The sequence below is a fragment of the Anolis carolinensis genome, chromosome 2 (assembly GCF_035594765.1).
Source record: "Anolis carolinensis isolate JA03-04 chromosome 2, rAnoCar3.1.pri, whole genome shotgun sequence".
NCBI classification, from domain to species: domain Eukaryota; kingdom Metazoa; phylum Chordata; class Lepidosauria; order Squamata; family Dactyloidae; genus Anolis; species Anolis carolinensis.
The window spans coordinates 235,491,186-235,508,527 of NC_085842.1; the positions used below are offsets into that span (position 1 = coordinate 235,491,186).

Consider the following 17,342-nt stretch of genomic DNA (forward strand, 5'->3'; position numbering starts at 1 on the left):
ATCCTAAAGATTGGATTTTTTTTTCTTAGTCTTGGCTTTGTCTGAACTTGTTAAGCATAACTTCCTGATTCAGATCTAAAAGGAGATCATGGTTGACTAAGATTTGCATGTTTAATAGAAGGTTGCCAGAAAGGGGTTGCATATAAGGTTTGGTATATTAAATGAAGATATACTCTTTCAGGTGTGGCCAGATACACAACTGCCCCCATAAAAATGTAGTTTGACACTTACCTTAATAATGAGAAAGATTTCAGTCTGAATTTTTTCAACTTCAGTGTGAACACTTTTTTAACACAATGAATTCTTCCAAATAATATGTTGCAAATTTACTGTATTCTCAGGATGGCAAGGAGTAGGTATTAATAGAGTTCAGCTGTTAATGTGAATTTAAGAGATTATATCTTTCAGGACTGACTTTGAGGACACTAATTGAGGCAATTACAGAGTCAAACTTATGATGTAGTAGATACCAAACAGATACTGTGTTACTAAGAATTTAATTGATTTTATCATAGGGAAAGGTGTAACCAAATTATTTGTAGATTGTACATGGACCCTTCAGGTTCACGTACAGGAAATATTTTATTGGTCTTTTTCACATCAATAACATATAAATTTGTACAACAGATTGAACAGCATAGTGACACTAGATCCTTTTATAATTACTCTGAACTGTGTAAAAGGAGCATGTGAGCATTTATTTTCCATGGAAAGGGTTCTTTTGGGGTGTTACATGAGCAGGGAAAAACTACTTGGACAAAGCATTAACCACTCCTTCACAATCCTCATTACACCCTCCTGTGGCTTGTTTTCTTAAACATAAACCCCCAATGTTTGTATATTTATATGTGTCTGATGTGGTTTTAATTGGTATTTTGGTTTTTTTTAAGGAGTAAGGTTATATGTTATATGTAACAAATCCTTGGCTTGTTTTTAAAATGAAAAATAGTATTGTATCAGTAACTTCTGTAATCTTATTTACAAAGCTGATCTTAAGTGCAATTTTTTCTTAAGAAGCAAAACATCTTCCAGGATAGAACTAGAAATACTTTAGTCATGGTCCAAATAGTTACTGTGAGTTTGCTTTCTTTGGCTTGTGTAAACCACCTCTGCCCATGCCCCTTTCTCCAGACTATACCTCCTGTAGCTGTTCCAGAGTCACTGTTATGGTTCTCCCAGGATTCAGAGAAGGTGGCAAGTCTGGGAAATAACAGCAACTCTCTATCCAACAGCTGATCATTATACTTTTAGGCTTAGAGAACAGCTGTGGCAAGATTGACATGCTGGACAATGCCTGGGAAGACACGAGTGCAAATGCTCCATCCTCTGGTTTTGCTGTACTCGAAGAGTTGCTGCAGAAGGATTGTTGAAGGACAGTCTTACTGGTAAAGAAAAAGAGTTAGGGTATATTGTCTGTCCTAGTGAGAGGTTATCTTTTGTCCTGTTCACTGTTCGCATATATGTGTGTGAATACACAAACACACACATGTATGTCATATCCAATATATTCACATCGTGAACAAAAATAAGAGACATCCGTCATTTTTCTTCCTGCATCTGGTGCTTCTCATGATTCCATCTTCCACTGTTGGAATGTGGATCCTGACAGGGTTTCAGTCAAGATAATTTAGATATTAACAAAAAACAAAACAAATTCAAAACACATGTTGTAGAGTCTTTTAACCAAAGAGGTGGACTGCTTAACCCTATTGGCAGGTAGTTCCCAAGTTGTCTAAGTGTAGTTTGCTTCCAAAAGGTACCAAATCCATCTGAACAAATTTTACAGGAATCAAAAAAAGTGCTGAGGGTATTCATTTTTTTTTTTTTTGCTATAAAATGCAATTTTTAAACCCTGTACCAAAGTGATTTGATAGATTCCAGTATATTTTTGATCTGTACATAATATTCTCTTCCTAGCCAACAATGTAACTGACATCTATAACTCATTTTTCTTTTCCTTTTTATTTGGTATTTTTTGGAAATCAACTCCACAAATGCTTTTGTTTGTTTCTTTAGAAATCAAAATAATATATGATGTCTTCATAAATATATGGTTTACCCCGCTGTCTCTGAACAGTTTTTTTTAAGTTGGCTGTAAGCAGATGCTAATAAAATATAACTGCTTTAATCCAGTTGTGTTGTTGATGCAACTTTCTTTGCTGTTGACATTATGGAATTTTTTGGATTGATCTGTTTTTGTAATCTTGGCACATTTTGTAAGTATTCTTTAAATTAATGTACCTGGAAATGTGTTATGTTACAAATCTGTTGACAATATATCAGGGCATTATTATGAATTCAAGTATTCCAGTAATTGTGTTACTGCTTTTATTCCTTTAAAGAGTTATATGTGAACCCATAAGATCTATTGATTTTTACACTGCCTTGAGCACAGTATTATCATGAGAATTTTAGATATTCTGTAGTTCTAATTGTTCCTTTTGGAGTTCATCTTATAACATGAAGCAGTAGAATATAACTGCACACATCTCTGGCTTTAAGCCAGTTTCATATGAGGCAAAAAGGCTTTAGTACTAAATACTAACTTCAGGCCTTTTTGTTTGAAATCAAAATCATAACTAGTCCTCCCCAAAAGCCTAACAACAAGATAGAAGGATCCTGAATAGGAGTGACAGAATACATCAAACAGTCATTTAAAAAAAAGCAGAACTAGATACGTAGTTTTCTTTCTCACAGGAATGGAATTTATACAAGTTTTCCTAAGCTGACTCATAACTGACATCTCTCATTCACTTGTTCTCAGTTGTGGGCTGACAGCAAAGCAATATGCCCAGTATGGCTTTTTGTTTTGTCTGCAGGATATAGCTCCAGCTGTAGCCCTGTGTGCTGTGTTTGTCAGGTTCTGCCCATCGTGTTGTGATGGCACATGTTTATACCTTTTTACCCTTCCACTGGAATATATTACAGTAGAGTCTCGCTTATCCAACCTTCACTTATCCAACGTTCCGTATTATCCAATGCAATCTGGCTTTTGGTAGTCAATTTTTTGTAGTAAATGTTGTGATATTTTGGTGCTAAATTCATAAATACCATAATTACTACATAACATTACCGTGTATTGAACTGCTTTTTCTGTTAATTTGTTGTAAAGCATGTTTTGGGGCTTAATTTGTAAAATCATAACATCAATTTGACGTTTAATAGGCTTTTCCTTAATCCCTCTTTCTTCAACATTTTTGTTTATCCAACGATCTATCGCCCATTTATGTTGGATAGGTGAGACTCTACTGTAACTAGTAAAAGATACAAGAAGTCCACAAACACATAACGTATTAGCTGTATTTATTTTAGTCACTGAAGAGCATGACCAGAAATTCAGAATACATAGATTTTTTGCTCTTGTAGAATTGTCCTTCAGTACAAATTGGTTTTACTAGCGTCAAGTTTTGTCAGTGGGGTGTGACTAGGGGTGCATCTATATCAGTGGTTCCCAACCTTTGGGCCTCCAGATGTTTTAGACTTCAACTCTCAGAAATCTCAGCCAGCTTACCAGCTGTTAGGAATTGTGGGAATTGAAGTCCAAAACACCTGGATGCCCAAAGGTTTGGGACCACTGATCTATATGGTAGAATTACTGCAGTTTGACATCACTTTAATTGCCATGCTTAATACCTGTGAAATCATGGGAGGTGTAGTTTATTGCACTACTTACACTATTTGGCAGAGAAAACTAAAGACCTTGTAGCACTACAACTCCCATGATTCCATAGCATTGAGCTATGGCAATTAAACTGCATTAATTCTGCAGTATAGATGCACTCTAGTTGATTGTTGAGGGGAACAATACATGACATGAGCAGAACCTAATTCCCAGGAGTTGAGTACAGGCAGTCCCCAAGTTACAGGCATCCAACTTACAAACAACTCATAGTTAAGAATGGGGGGGGGGGGGGCACGGGGATGGGTGGACAGGAAGTGAGAGAAATCTACCCCTTGGAAGAGAAATGGACTCTTGGAAGAGTTATCATGGGGAAAAGGTGTCTCCTCTGAAGCTTTCTCATCAATACTTGTTTCTACAATAAGCCAAAATTTTCAAAATCAATTATCAGAGCGACAAAAAGTAAGTTGAGCTGACTGAGAAGTTTGGGACAGTTTTTCATGAGGAAAAGTGGTGACAGGCATACTTCATATTCTGAGCATGGCACAATTAATTATTCTCCTACCTTGCTTTTAGTGATGATGATGGTCATTCTGTAACCTATATTCCTACACATGGATAATAGTAATTATATAGTAGAAGGTTTTAGCAATGTTAATATATTGTAGACTTAGTCATTACTAAAGCTAAGATTTTGTAGGATGTATTACTTCAACAAATAATGCATTGATAAAAGGGATTAGCTGCACATAGTAGTGCTAATGTTTGAAACTGTATTTTTAAGAGATATACTTCCCCCTTTAAAACAGAATCTTTATCCCCAAATGTTATTGGATAAACTGCAAATTAAAATATTAATTAATTCTTATGATAAGTATAAGGTTCTAATACCTAACCAAGTCTTCTCTAAGAACTTATTTTTTAAAATGAAGCTTCATGGAAGACACAATCAAAAGCACCTAGCTCATATAAGAAATTACCCTTGCACACTGAGATTGAAGTACAAAAAGAGTCCCCTACAAACTTATTTGAATAATAATAATAAAATATTAAATACTTGGCAGGTCATGTCAATTCACACATAGACTGTACCCATCTCAGTCCCCATTTACATTACCATGTTAAATCCAGATTTTCTGCTTTGAACTGGATTATATTGCAGTGTAGAAGGGATCTCAGAGTTCTCAGTGTAATGTGCCTAAATGTACTGTTTATCCCATATGGTAGCTAAAATTGACCTGGTCTTTTGTTTATAGACAGGCTGGTCTAAATTTGTTGCACTTGAGTCACAGAAACACATAGAAGAGATATGTTTATTACCAAGTTTTCATTGATTTAGTGTATTTCCTCTAGGTAGGACTAACAGGCTGTGGCCAATGTAAGTATGCACATTTGATATTATTTACTTACATTTGTTTCCAAGACTAGATTCTTGTACTTTAACAAATTGTTGCTCATGGAAACTAAATGGTAAAAGGTTCTCCTAATTAAAAGATACATCTGGAAAGATGGGAGCTAGTCCTAAATAACTTATATTTTATGTTCTATATGTAAATAAGAATTTCAAAAAAGAAAATTATGAAGAAACAACTCTTAGATACATCGTTCTCTGTTATAATAAGAGTTGAAACTTGAATTATTGGAGAACAAAATAGATGGAATTAGAAACATCAGAAAAAGGCAAATTGCCATTACTGTGTGAAATAGGGTCAAAGGTAAATGACAGGTCAAGGAGGCAGGCTGAGAATAGAGTGCTAAATCTGTGCTTTAGAAAGGAAGAGAGGTCACTGTTTGCTTTGAAGACTCAGCATTTGTTTACTTCTTACCTGGTGTGCATTTTTTATTTTTCAAAGTTTTTCTGTTACAAATGATCTTGCTCCAAGACTATTAGGTTAACCCAACTTTCATATTCTGCTCTTCTGTTCACATTTGAAAAACAAATTATGTATTATAATGTCTTTTGACATTCACAATGGTGTTTATGTGAAATACTGGTTTGACTTAGATATAGGATGCCTCAGTCTTTTATGAAAGCACAGGCCCCTTTATTAGGTGCAGAACATTGCATTTCTCAAGAAGTCTCTGTGTTGCTAGAAAAACCTTAAAGTGCTGTCTAGATAAAACTTTGTAATTGTAATTTTTTAGAATTGTAATCTTATACAGAAAACATTTTATCTTTGTTGAAAGCAGAAACCTTAAAGCGTTCTGTTTTCATGCCTATATCAGGGCAGCAGAACGAAGCTCAGCACAATACATATATTGTGGTTTTATGCCAATATTGTCTTTTCTAGTCCCTTTTATGTTGGTCAGTCTGTGAAACTCATTGGCTTAGGTGACTATCCTTTCCTGTTCCAACAGCATCCTGATATTTCTGGAAGTGAAATGGAACTTTTAGTTCCATTTGGAAGCTAGTACAAACATTTGATGCTTTGGGAATGTTTTGAAAATGGCCTCCTGTAAAGTGCATCATTATGTCAAATGTACATTCCCCAGTGCAGCAAGAGAGGTTTCGCACTTTCTTAATTGGCCTTTAGGGGATTTTGTTGCAATACAACTGTGAGTGGCTTGGCATAAAATAATTGGAAATCACATGGAACTGTAGTCTTGCCTTGGTTGAAAATACACTTATGCTGGCCTCTGGGAGTGGTTATTAAAAGATTAGTTCAAGAATATTTTTATTTTAATGAAGGTTCTAAATGGTGAAATCTGTAGTATATACATCAAATGTCCTCGTCCCTCTTACACTCCAATCTGATCAATATATTCTAATCTCCTTTTAGATGCTTTATACAGATAAAGGACAACTTTTGTTGTTAAAACGGGGTTATAACCAGCTAGTAAAAATGTGATTTTGACTGCTATATTCCAGCTCGTTTTATTACAAATAAAAGGCCAGAAATGTTGTTTCCTTTCTTTATCTTACAAACAGCAGTTATGTAATACATGGTTGTGATTATCAACTTCGACAGCACCACAGATATAGAGTCTTTCTTCGGGTGGGATATGATTTAATCTACTGTTTCTCTCCATAGACTCCATTTGTTCAAATCTGGCCCTTGTAAAAGCAATTAAGTGTCTTGTCATATCAACTTTTAAGTAAAGCGCCCACTGAAAATTTTGTTTAAAATGACCTAAGCACTTCAAGGAGCCTGTGTCCTTTGAATTACTATCCTTTTCTCAACATCTCTATTATTATTATTATTATTATTATTATTATTATTATTATTTACTACATTTATATCCCGCCCTTCTCACGCTGAAGGGAACTCAAAGCGGCTTACAAGTTACATGTACATACAATGTATTATATTATTACTATAGTACAATATTAGCATTATATATTACTATATTGTACTATATCACTATACTGTAATATTATTAGTAATATTACATGTAATATATAACATAATATTATATTGTATTATTATTAGTATTATATTGTATTACATTATAATGTATTACCAATATTATATATACATAGGATATATTATAAGCATAGCAAAATATTAGTATTATATATTACTATATTGTACTATGCCACTATACTGCAATATTATTAGTAATATTACAGGTGTAATGTATAATATACAATCAAATTGCATTATTATTAGTATTATATTGTATTAGATTATAATATTATTATATTATTATATGGCTATACAGTATATTATATTATTAGCATAGCACATATGTCCCTATTATGACCTAAGGATAAGATCTGTAATCCACAAGTGCAGAGAAACCTTATTAATTAAATGAAATGTGCATATTTACTAAAAATGAAAAAAGTAACCTCTTTGATTTTGGTAAAAGTAATGAGTCACCATTGTAGATTTAGAACCCATATTTGCATCTCCATTACAGCCATTATTACGTAAAATTAAAAATATAAAGGACCTTAATATTTTAAAGGAAGATTGCAATACAGGTGAATAGACTCAGCCAAGAAAGCCATGGCCTGGAATTGGTAAAACCTGAGTAGTGTTGCTGATACCAGGATAATTTGGAGGTCTCTTATTCATTAGGTCAACATACAAGTCAAAGTTGACAGCAGTCAATAACAACAAAATACAGTAGAGAAACTGTTGTATATACTCACATATAAGTTGACCTAATGTATAAGTTGAAGGCAGGTTTGAAGGTCAAAATTATGGGTTTTGATATGACCCGTGGATATGTTGGGGGTTACTCTGGGATATGATCTGTGGATACGTTGCAAATCGCTCTGTCATTTCCCTGCTCAGGTGTTCAAAAAGGTCAGAAAGGTACCCTGACAGACTGAGTTGAAGGGGTTAGTGCTCCTTTTAGGTTCTCTCGGGATAGACTACATTCTTACCTTTCACCAGATAAAGGGATGCTCCTTTTTAAAATAAGAATTAAGGTATAGTACTCACATTAAACCATGAATAAGGTGAACCAGGTTTTGGCGCGTTTAATTTTTTGACTAAAATGTCTAGACTAGTACATGAGTATATAAGGCAATACTGTAAGCTAGATATGGTGCTGGTTATAGAGAAGAACAGGAAAGTTTAAATGCTGAATTAATTGGCATAGGAAGTGATACTAGATCAAGAATCTTTGATGTAAGTAAACATACCTCTCTACATGATACCTTTTTTCTTTTATAACGTTTAACTGAAATAAAAATTTCATTACTTTTATCTATCCTTTATAATCTGACAAAATGCTCTCTATAGATAAACATTCTGTATTTTTGTGTTTGGAAAAAACAATCTTTCACAACACTGGTTGCTTTACTTATTGAATCATAGAACCATAAAATACCAGACTTGAAATCTGTGAGAGACAATATTTCAGGAAAACTAAGGACTATCTCCTTGCAACCAGGCTGGGCAACTCAATAGAAGCCAGTCCTCCCTGCCCTTGCATTCAGCTACCATTTTGGCTATTATTTTTTTTTTTTACTTTTGAGGGTTAGAGGACTTGGTGGTGGGAGATATAGGGCGATTCTACACGGACACCATCCTGGGGTCACTCCAGAGTTTTGACTTCTGGATTGGTCCTAGATTGGTTTTTACTGTCAGCCCTTTGGCTGCCTCAGGGCTGGAAAGGAGTCATGACCATTACCCTCCTGTTCTCTTCATAGCAGTAACCACCAGACTCAAAATGGCTTGTGGTTTTTGCTCGCCACCTGGAGTGACATTGACCAGGGGGAGGGGGAGTGAACTGATTGCTCCCTTCTTTCTCCCTTCCCTCGCCAATCACCCTTACACCTCAGCTGACATCACTCCAGGCGAAGAGCAACTGTCACTAGCCATTTCTCACCCAGTGGCTACCACTACAATAAGGACAGGAAAGGATGGTAAATGCTATCCCATGTACCCAGGCTGCTTGAGCCCAGATAATATCAGATGGCCATGTAAACAATTGTGGCCATCCTGTCTTCTGTCTTGGAACTGACCAAATGTTAAGTTAGGATTTGCTTCCTAATTTTGTGGAAACTCTGGAGCCACCCATGAATTTTGTTAATACAGTTCAAGGCTGCATAAAGTAGCCTTAGCCCTCATTAGCACAAATTGGCTCTGTGTGTCATGCAGCTGCCACAGAGCTGATTTGCCCCCACTTCGGGATAAAGTGTCCATGTAGATGTGCCCTTTAACAGTTGTATTTGCAGCAGGTTTAGGGTTCTTTTGTCCAGTTTTGACGTTCTGGAACATTGTGTAGTGGTTTGAGCATTGGGTTGTGACTCTAAAGTCCAGGATTCAATTCTCCACTTGACGAAAGAAACCCACTAGTGCTATAGGGTGAGCCACACACTCTGAGCCCCAGAAACTCTTTGATAGGATCACCTTGGGGTTGCCATAAAATGAAAATGACTTGATGCCATACAACAATAACTGGGAGCTGCATATGAAACCAGTTTCCCAACCCTTGCCTTAGCCTTCCCCAGATATGTTTCTTCATATCTAAGATTAAGTGGGAACCCCTTTCATCAGATGGTTCATATAGTCATCTAGCTTTATAGTGCTGATTCATAGGGAAGAAAGCTGACAGGAAAAAAGTCAACTAATTTGAAATGAGGTGTTGGAGGAGAGTTTTACAGTCTGAATACCAAAAAGATAAACCAATGGGTTCAAGAACAAATCAAGTTTGAATACTCACTAGAAGCCACAAGAATTAATCTGAAGCCCTCATACTTTGGAAACATCATGAGACAATATCACTCATTGGAAAAGAAGATAATGTTTAGTAAAGTTGAAGACAATAAGAAAACGGGAAGAGTTTTGATATTAGGGAAGCCCTTCCTCTGAGTTTGCAAGACCTAAGTAGGGCTGTTAATAACAGGGTTTCATGGAGATCTCTCATTCATTAGGTTGCCGTGAGTAGAAGCTGAATTAATGGTACATAAAAGTTGTGACTGTTAGCTGTTCTTTTTAATGGAAGCAGATTCTTGAAACTGGAAGGAAAATGAATATGTCTAACATAGATCAACAATGGAGTGGTGAACCCCTAAAAAAATAAATAATAGGAAATAATGTTTCAGCAAATTTGGAGCTAAATTTTATCTTTAGACCTAATCAGGAAACCAACACTAGATCTCAAATATGATGAAATTTTTGATTTATTAAATACATGGTCACACAAAATAACAATCTAGCAGAAAAATCAAAAGAACTGGATTATATTATTTTACAATGGCATAAATAAATATTTTTCACTTGGCTTTGGTTAGTTTTTGTAATGTGAAGTCAAAATAATATATCCTTCCAAAACAATTGCTAGGAGCTCTATGTTGTCTACAGGTGAGATAACAATTTGATATTAATTATTCAATTATCTATTGTAAATTAGTAACATAGTTTTTTTATTTAAAGTACTGAAAATTTCCTTTGTTGTATGGATAAAATATATCCTGATAAGCGAGGAAATGCAGAAGTATTACATTTGCTAGCAATCGCAGAAGTACAAAACACTTAACCAGACACAGTATGGCAGCAGGATTGGCTTGACTTAATACTTTATAAGAAGATAGTGTACGATAAACATGGGATCCCTGACACCTTCACAAATGCAAAATACAGCACTGTAATATACTGTGTATGTATAATTAGAGGACTGTAGATTATCCTGTGCACACTTATCTGGGAGTAAGCTTTACTGGACATAATATGACTTACTCTGTGTATATAGACAGACAATGGCTTGGTCTGGAGAGCTTTAGTCAGAAATTTGCTTCTGGTTGTGAGCCCATTTGTGCCAACTATTGTAGCTCTGTCACAATTATGATTTTTCTTTTCTTGAATTGCATTATTTAATCTCAGCAGAAATAATCTAATTAGAACATTTTAAGATAAAGAAACATTTCTGAAATTGCCTTAATCATTTCAAGCTAATTCTAATATGCATACTAGGAAATCACTGTAGTCTGGTTATACATTTATATATTTTAAAGGGGGGGGGTTTCTTTCAACAACACAAAATATGAATGTGTGCCCATAAATATTTTGCATTGACCTCCATTCTCACCTTTTGGTGTAACTGAACTAAATTTGCCAATTATTCATTTTATTTATTTATTTCGTGTCAAAAGCATTGTACAATAAATACATTTCAAAATGATTGGGGGGGGGGGAGGAAATCACAAGCAACTAAATAGTTTTGGACCAAAAGCGGGCAACAGCAACAGCATTGTCCGTAGCTTTAAACAACTCCTCCTCCGTACATGAGTCAGGGCATTGTGGGCAAGCATACATATGCAGAGTTGTTTGTTCTGCTCCACAGTCACACAAGGTGGAGGATCCTTCCAGGTAGTGCCACCTTGCCAAGTTGTCTTTAGATCTGCCCACTCCGCTTCTGAGTCTGTTCAGGGACTTCCAAGTTGCCCATTCTTGGTTTGCCCCTGGAGGAAGACCCTCATGGGGGGCCATCCAGTTAGAATTGCCAGGTTTAGCTGCCCAGAGAGACACCCTTGCTGTTGCTGGAGGAACATCAAGAGGAGTGGTGGTTCTCATGAAGCCCTTCCTTGATTTGAGTCTGGTGGGAGGAGGCTGATAGTCATGCAGTGGGTGGCTTTCACAATGTTCAACCTTTTTTCTCTCGCAGTTAGCAGCAACTTCCCGTCGCATGTCAGGAGGGGCAATGCCAGCTAACTTGTAGAGTTTATCAACAGGTGTAGGTTTAAGGCATCCTGTGATGATTCTGCATGTTTCATTCAGTGCTATGTCCACCTGCTTCGCATGGGCAGACTTGTGCCAAACAGGACAGGCGTACTCTGCAGTTGAGAAAGACAAGGCCAGGGCTGATGTTCTTATTACGTGTGGGTCTGCACCCCATGAGCTGCCAGTCAGTTTCCGCAGGATGTTGTTGCGTGCAGCTACTTTGTGCTTGGTGTTCATGCAGTGTTTCCTATATGTTAGTGTTCGGTCTAAGGTGACACCAAGGTATTTAGGATGGAAACAGTGTTCAAGCTCTTGGCCTTCCCAAGTAACTTTCAGTTTCCTGTTGGCTTCGCGGTTATGTCGGTGGAAAGCACACACTTGTGTCTTGGAAGGGTTAGGCTTTTGCCAATTCATGCTCCATCTCTAGCTTTCTGTTGTTGTGGCTGGTTATGTGTAAAATATTAAATCTGAGCCTATTTTATGTCATTTCAAGGAATATTCAAGTTTTGTCAAATGGTTAAGAAAATGGGTATAAATCACTTTTGGAAATCACGTTTTAATCAAGCATTAAACTCAAGATAATACAGTTTTACTAGAGCATAGACTTGTTTTTCCAAGTGTTGGCAACATAATTGCAAGAGGAAAGTGTGATCTGATCCAGAAGCAGATGGCTTACAGTGTAAATAGCGAAAAGGCAAATCCACATCAAGCAAAGTGAAATGAACTCTTATCAGACTGACATTATACATTGAATGTCTTCTAAAATCAGCTGGTTATTCTGTGTTGTCTCTTGACAAAATCAAAGCTGTGTCCAGATATAGAGCTTTAATCCAAATTACATTAAAAACCACAGACACTGAGCTGGAGCCATCCCTTTCCTCAAGGTTTTACAGAGACTTTTAAGCTTAACAGAACAGCTTAATAGTGCCAACTACTTTAGTGCTAAGTGTCAATTAGTTGCACACAGGCAGGTAAGTTTAACTGGATTTTTACAGTTGCATATGCTCTTCATACAGATTTTCTTCTACTTGCCAAATTTAGACCACTAGAACAAATTATTGGATAATAAATAGACTATAGTTTAACATGTAGCATTTAACAGCTACATTCCTATTACATTAATGTTTTCTGAAAAATTGTTTTGAGCAAATGCTATACATACTCGGTTCTAACTCAACAACATCTAGTATACAGACATGGCCTTCATTATAAAAGTTCTCAAACATGTGCTTTTTAATTTTAAAAAAAGTCAATAAAGAACTTAATCAATCTGAAGTTGATCCAGTTGAATTTAATCCAGTTTTGAAATCTCATTAGAATTAAAAACACTCTCAAATCCCTCCCATTGTTGATCAGTGGGGCTTAAAAGCAGAGCCTTGCAGATAAGTCTACAACAGTAGTAGCCCACACATTTCTGCTAGTCCTTAAATACATTCTGGCTGAAATGTGAAATGTATATGTATGTAGATGTTATACCAAACACTTTTGTTCAAAATGAAGCGGGGAAAAAAAGTCTCATGATGTCTGGCTTCTTATCTAAAGCATCAAATATTGCCACTGAAAATCACTTTTCCCTTAAAGATGCTATTAAAGATGCTATTTGTCTTGGGGAAAAAGTATACCTTCTAATTGTGAAAGCACATGCAATAATACATTAGTTTTCCGTTTAAGATACCACTTCTTTCTCTTTATAATTACTATAGCTCTCTTTGGAACTTTCCCCAATTTTCAATGTTCTTCATCAACTTTTACCAGTATTGAATGTATATGCAGAGCAAGTGTACAGGTTAGTACATACAGTTGAATCCACTGCTAGAAGCTGGTTTCTGGTGCCTATGTCAAGTGTACCAAACTGAAAATAATGACTTGCAGTTTGGCTGCTTATCTGATCTCTTGAAATCAAGTGAAAGGCCTCTATCAATTTTTTTTATTTGTGCTATAAATATATCCATAGATTAACAGTATATTTTCTAACTCAGAAAAGAATATCTCAACATAACACAAAAGTCTGACAGGTGAAAGAAGTATGTTGCCATTGTCTGTCTAAAGCAACAATTGGATATTGCCCTTGGGTGACACAGTCATCCATCTTCTGGCACGCCAGGAAAAGGTATTCATAACAGATTGTGTCATTGGTCAAGTTCTTAGAATTGCTTCTCTTTTTAGTGCATCTGGCCTAAGTTCAAAAGAGGTGAAATGGAGTCTAGGTAACAGAGCAATGCATTATCCTATTCTGCCTTTAAATACAAAAGCAAACAAATCCCAGCTTAGTTGTGTGTCCTTAGCTTGGTATTCTTTCATGAAGTAAAAGCGGGTTTAAGCTAAAGACCTGTGGTCTAAAAGAGTAAACATTGACTTTTTGGACTTGCTGTCATCTGTTATAAACTTTCAGTTTCAATTTCAAGCAATTGAGAAATGGTACTCTGAGAAATATTACATTAAACCAAGAACTTAACATTTCTTCTCCAATTTCTTTAGTTTGAATTACATTTGTAAACATTCCCACTACTTAACTGCATATTGTATAAGAATTTAGATCAGGTCTATTAATGTGGTCTGAGTACTCATATTCTAAACCAGTGGTCTCCAAACTTATTTGGCCTGCCGCCCCCTTTCCAGAAAAAATATGACTCAGCACCCCCTGGAAAGGGGGCGTGGCTTCGAGGGGTAGGCATGGCTCCTGCTCAAGAGGGTGGGGCTGAGCCTCTCCCCTAGTCCAAGATGCAGGGCTGCGATGGTAGGTGGGTGGGGCCACAAATGGGCAGCCAGGACTGGGATGGGCGGAGTTATGAGCTCTGAGGCAGGGTTGAGCTTCTATCCCTGTCCTGTGGTGCCTTCCAGGACACAGGAGGCGGGGCTAGAGGAGGGGGCGGCAACTCTTCCCAAGTGCCTGACAGGGCTGAACCTCTATACCCCGCCCCCGTGTTCTAAGAAGTGCCTCAGGGGAGGTATACAGAGTCTCAGCGCTCTTGGGAAGAGGCCCCACCCCCACCCCTACCCCCACCCTTTAGTCCTAAAAGACCTCTCAGGAGAGATATAGAGGCTCAGCCCTGTCTCGGGCTCTTAGAAGGAGGCCCCGCCTCGTTCCCTAGCTCTGCCCTCCGCCTTCCCTAGCTCCGCCCTCAGGAGAGGTATAGATTCTCAGCCCTGTCTCGGGCTCTTGGGAAGAAGCCACGCCCACTCCTCTAGCTCCATCCCCTGTGTGTCCTAACAGGCACCTCAGGTGCTCAGCCCTGTCTCCAGCACTTGGGAAGAGGCCCCGCCCCTCCTCTGGCCTCGCCCTCGTGTCTTAATAGATGCCATCACCGCCCCCCTGGATCACTCCAGCACCCACCGGGGGGCAGTAGCGCCCACTTTGGGAATCACTGTTCTAAACCTTAGGGATACTTAGTCCTGGTGCCTTGAACTTGTTTTCTTAAGTGTTAAGGATACAGCTACACTTTTCTTGTACAAAAATATGTTCCTCAAACCCTGTTCTAGGTAATGTGAATGAGGAGACATGTTGGCGCCTATCTTCGGGTTTTGTATTATCCCAATTGCTCACAGCTCTACAAGTTTTGGAATCTTTTTTTGTTTTGTTAATGCTTAGGCATGACATTTTAGATTTTAATCAATGTATAGAATCATACTTGATTTAATGAATTGCGGACCTATAATAGAGCCTCATTTAAAAAAAAGACTATTAAATTTATTCTATAATCCTGAAAGGACTTGCTTGGATAGGCTGTATGCTGTTTTCTCATGCTTATACCAATTTAGAATCCCATATTCTCTTAGCCGTATGAGGCTTGACTTTGCCTATATTTGGCCTTTTGGGCTTTTTATTGCTTTTAATTTTGGTCAATAAGAAGCAACTTACATTTGCATCTCAATAAAAATACATATTTTTCCCCAATTAGAGGGGGAAAGGTGTTTTAAAAAGTAAATGGGTATCTTCTCTTGCCATCTGATTTTCCTCTTTTTTAAAATCTCCTTTTTAAAGCATATATCTTACTACAAGCATTTTCTGTTTATATTATTGTCTATTAATATAATATACAAAGGAATAAAGGATACAATGTGATACATTCAATGAATGTTTGCAGTATTTTGGCAGGCAATGTATTTTGTTAAATGAAAAAAATGCAAGACACTTTTTATAGTATTACCAATATTTGTTGTATTTATTAAAATATTTCTACCCCACCATATATCAGACAGATTTCAAGGCAGATTACAAATAACAAATAAAATAACACAAACTTTCATCATTTATTATAATACTTTCAATCAGTCCACACTAGAAAAAATAACTTTTGTGTGAATATAGTATATCCAGTATACACAAAAAGAAAAAGTACATTCAATGTGAATTTAGTCTGTTGTATATAAAGAAGATCTTGGTTAATTCTTTATGTATAGCAAAATGATGCACATACATATTTTTTTTTAGCTTACTAACAATGTGTTCTTGCAAATTTTTCAGGAGAACTTTGAAGATGCCTTTGAAAACATCCCAGTGTAAGTATAATTTTATTACCTCATTCTTCCAGCAGAGATGAGTGGAAGGAGGGGAGAAGTTGGAAGTGCCATAGCATTAAATGCAGTTTGATCTTTTCTGTTTTCCCCACATCCTTTGTTGTCAGTATTTATAAAAATATTCAACCAATTCTTTGGGTTGAAGGAATAAAACTTGGTGTATTCATATATTGACCAACATTAAATATTTTTGATATGGATTCTATAAATTAGTTCTCCCAGAGAGCAAAAAGAGTGTCCAGTGGTCAGGAATTCTGGTAGCTGATGTCCAAAACACCTTGAGACCACAGATTGTGCAGGCTTGTTCTACACAACCAACCATTGCATCTCTATACCAATAACAGCTGATGTATGTGGAAATAAATTATCATCTGCAGTTGGGCACCCCAGTAAGCTTTGAAGTCCAGCCTATCACATACCCAGTACTGTATACGCTTTGGCATGCTATCACATTCATCACAACATTTTAGGTGCAAAACATTGTTGAGTGCATTTCCAATATGCTGGTAATAACCAAAATAGATACAAATGTCTGTTTACATCAAGAAAAGCTTTTGGTCACCCCAAATCACACATCCAAACTACAGTAGAGTCTCACTTATCCAAGCTAAATGGGCCAGCAGAACCTTGGATAATAAGGAGGGATTAAGGAAAAGCCTATTAAACATCAAATTAGGTTAGGATTTTACAAATTAAGCACCAAAACATCATGTTATACAACAAATTTGACAGAAAAAGTAGTTCAATACACAGTAATGCTATGTAGTAATTACTGTATTTACGAATTTAGCACCAAAATATCATGATGTATTGAAAACATTGACTACAAAAATGCGTTGGATAATCCAGAACCTTGGATAAGCGAGTTTTGGATAAGTGAGACTCTACTGTACATGGAGAGGGACCTTTTTGAGACGTTACAGCATTGTTCATGGATTTGAACACATGGCATGCTGCTTCAGCTAATTTTAAATTATGTAGAAATAAATGTATGCAGGCCAGACTATGCACTGATACTATTAGGGGACTGTCATCTATGTCTAGTACAACATCCTGTTTAGACACAGGATTCATGTTTCATTTAT

General features: G+C 36.6%; 1 protein-coding gene across 2 annotated transcripts in view; it reads left to right on the top strand.

Annotated features, from left to right (window-relative positions):
* Positions 1 to 17,342, top strand: part of ttc39b (tetratricopeptide repeat domain 39B) — an 87,206-nt gene that overhangs the window by 5,007 nt on the left and 64,857 nt on the right. For both annotated transcript variants that reach the window (XM_062971904.1, XM_003216438.4), the window contains exon 2: positions 16,205 to 16,239. In XM_062971904.1, coding sequence (XP_062827974.1) covers positions 16,205 to 16,239 — 35 coding nt within the window. The remainder of the gene's footprint in view (positions 1 to 16,204; positions 16,240 to 17,342) is intronic.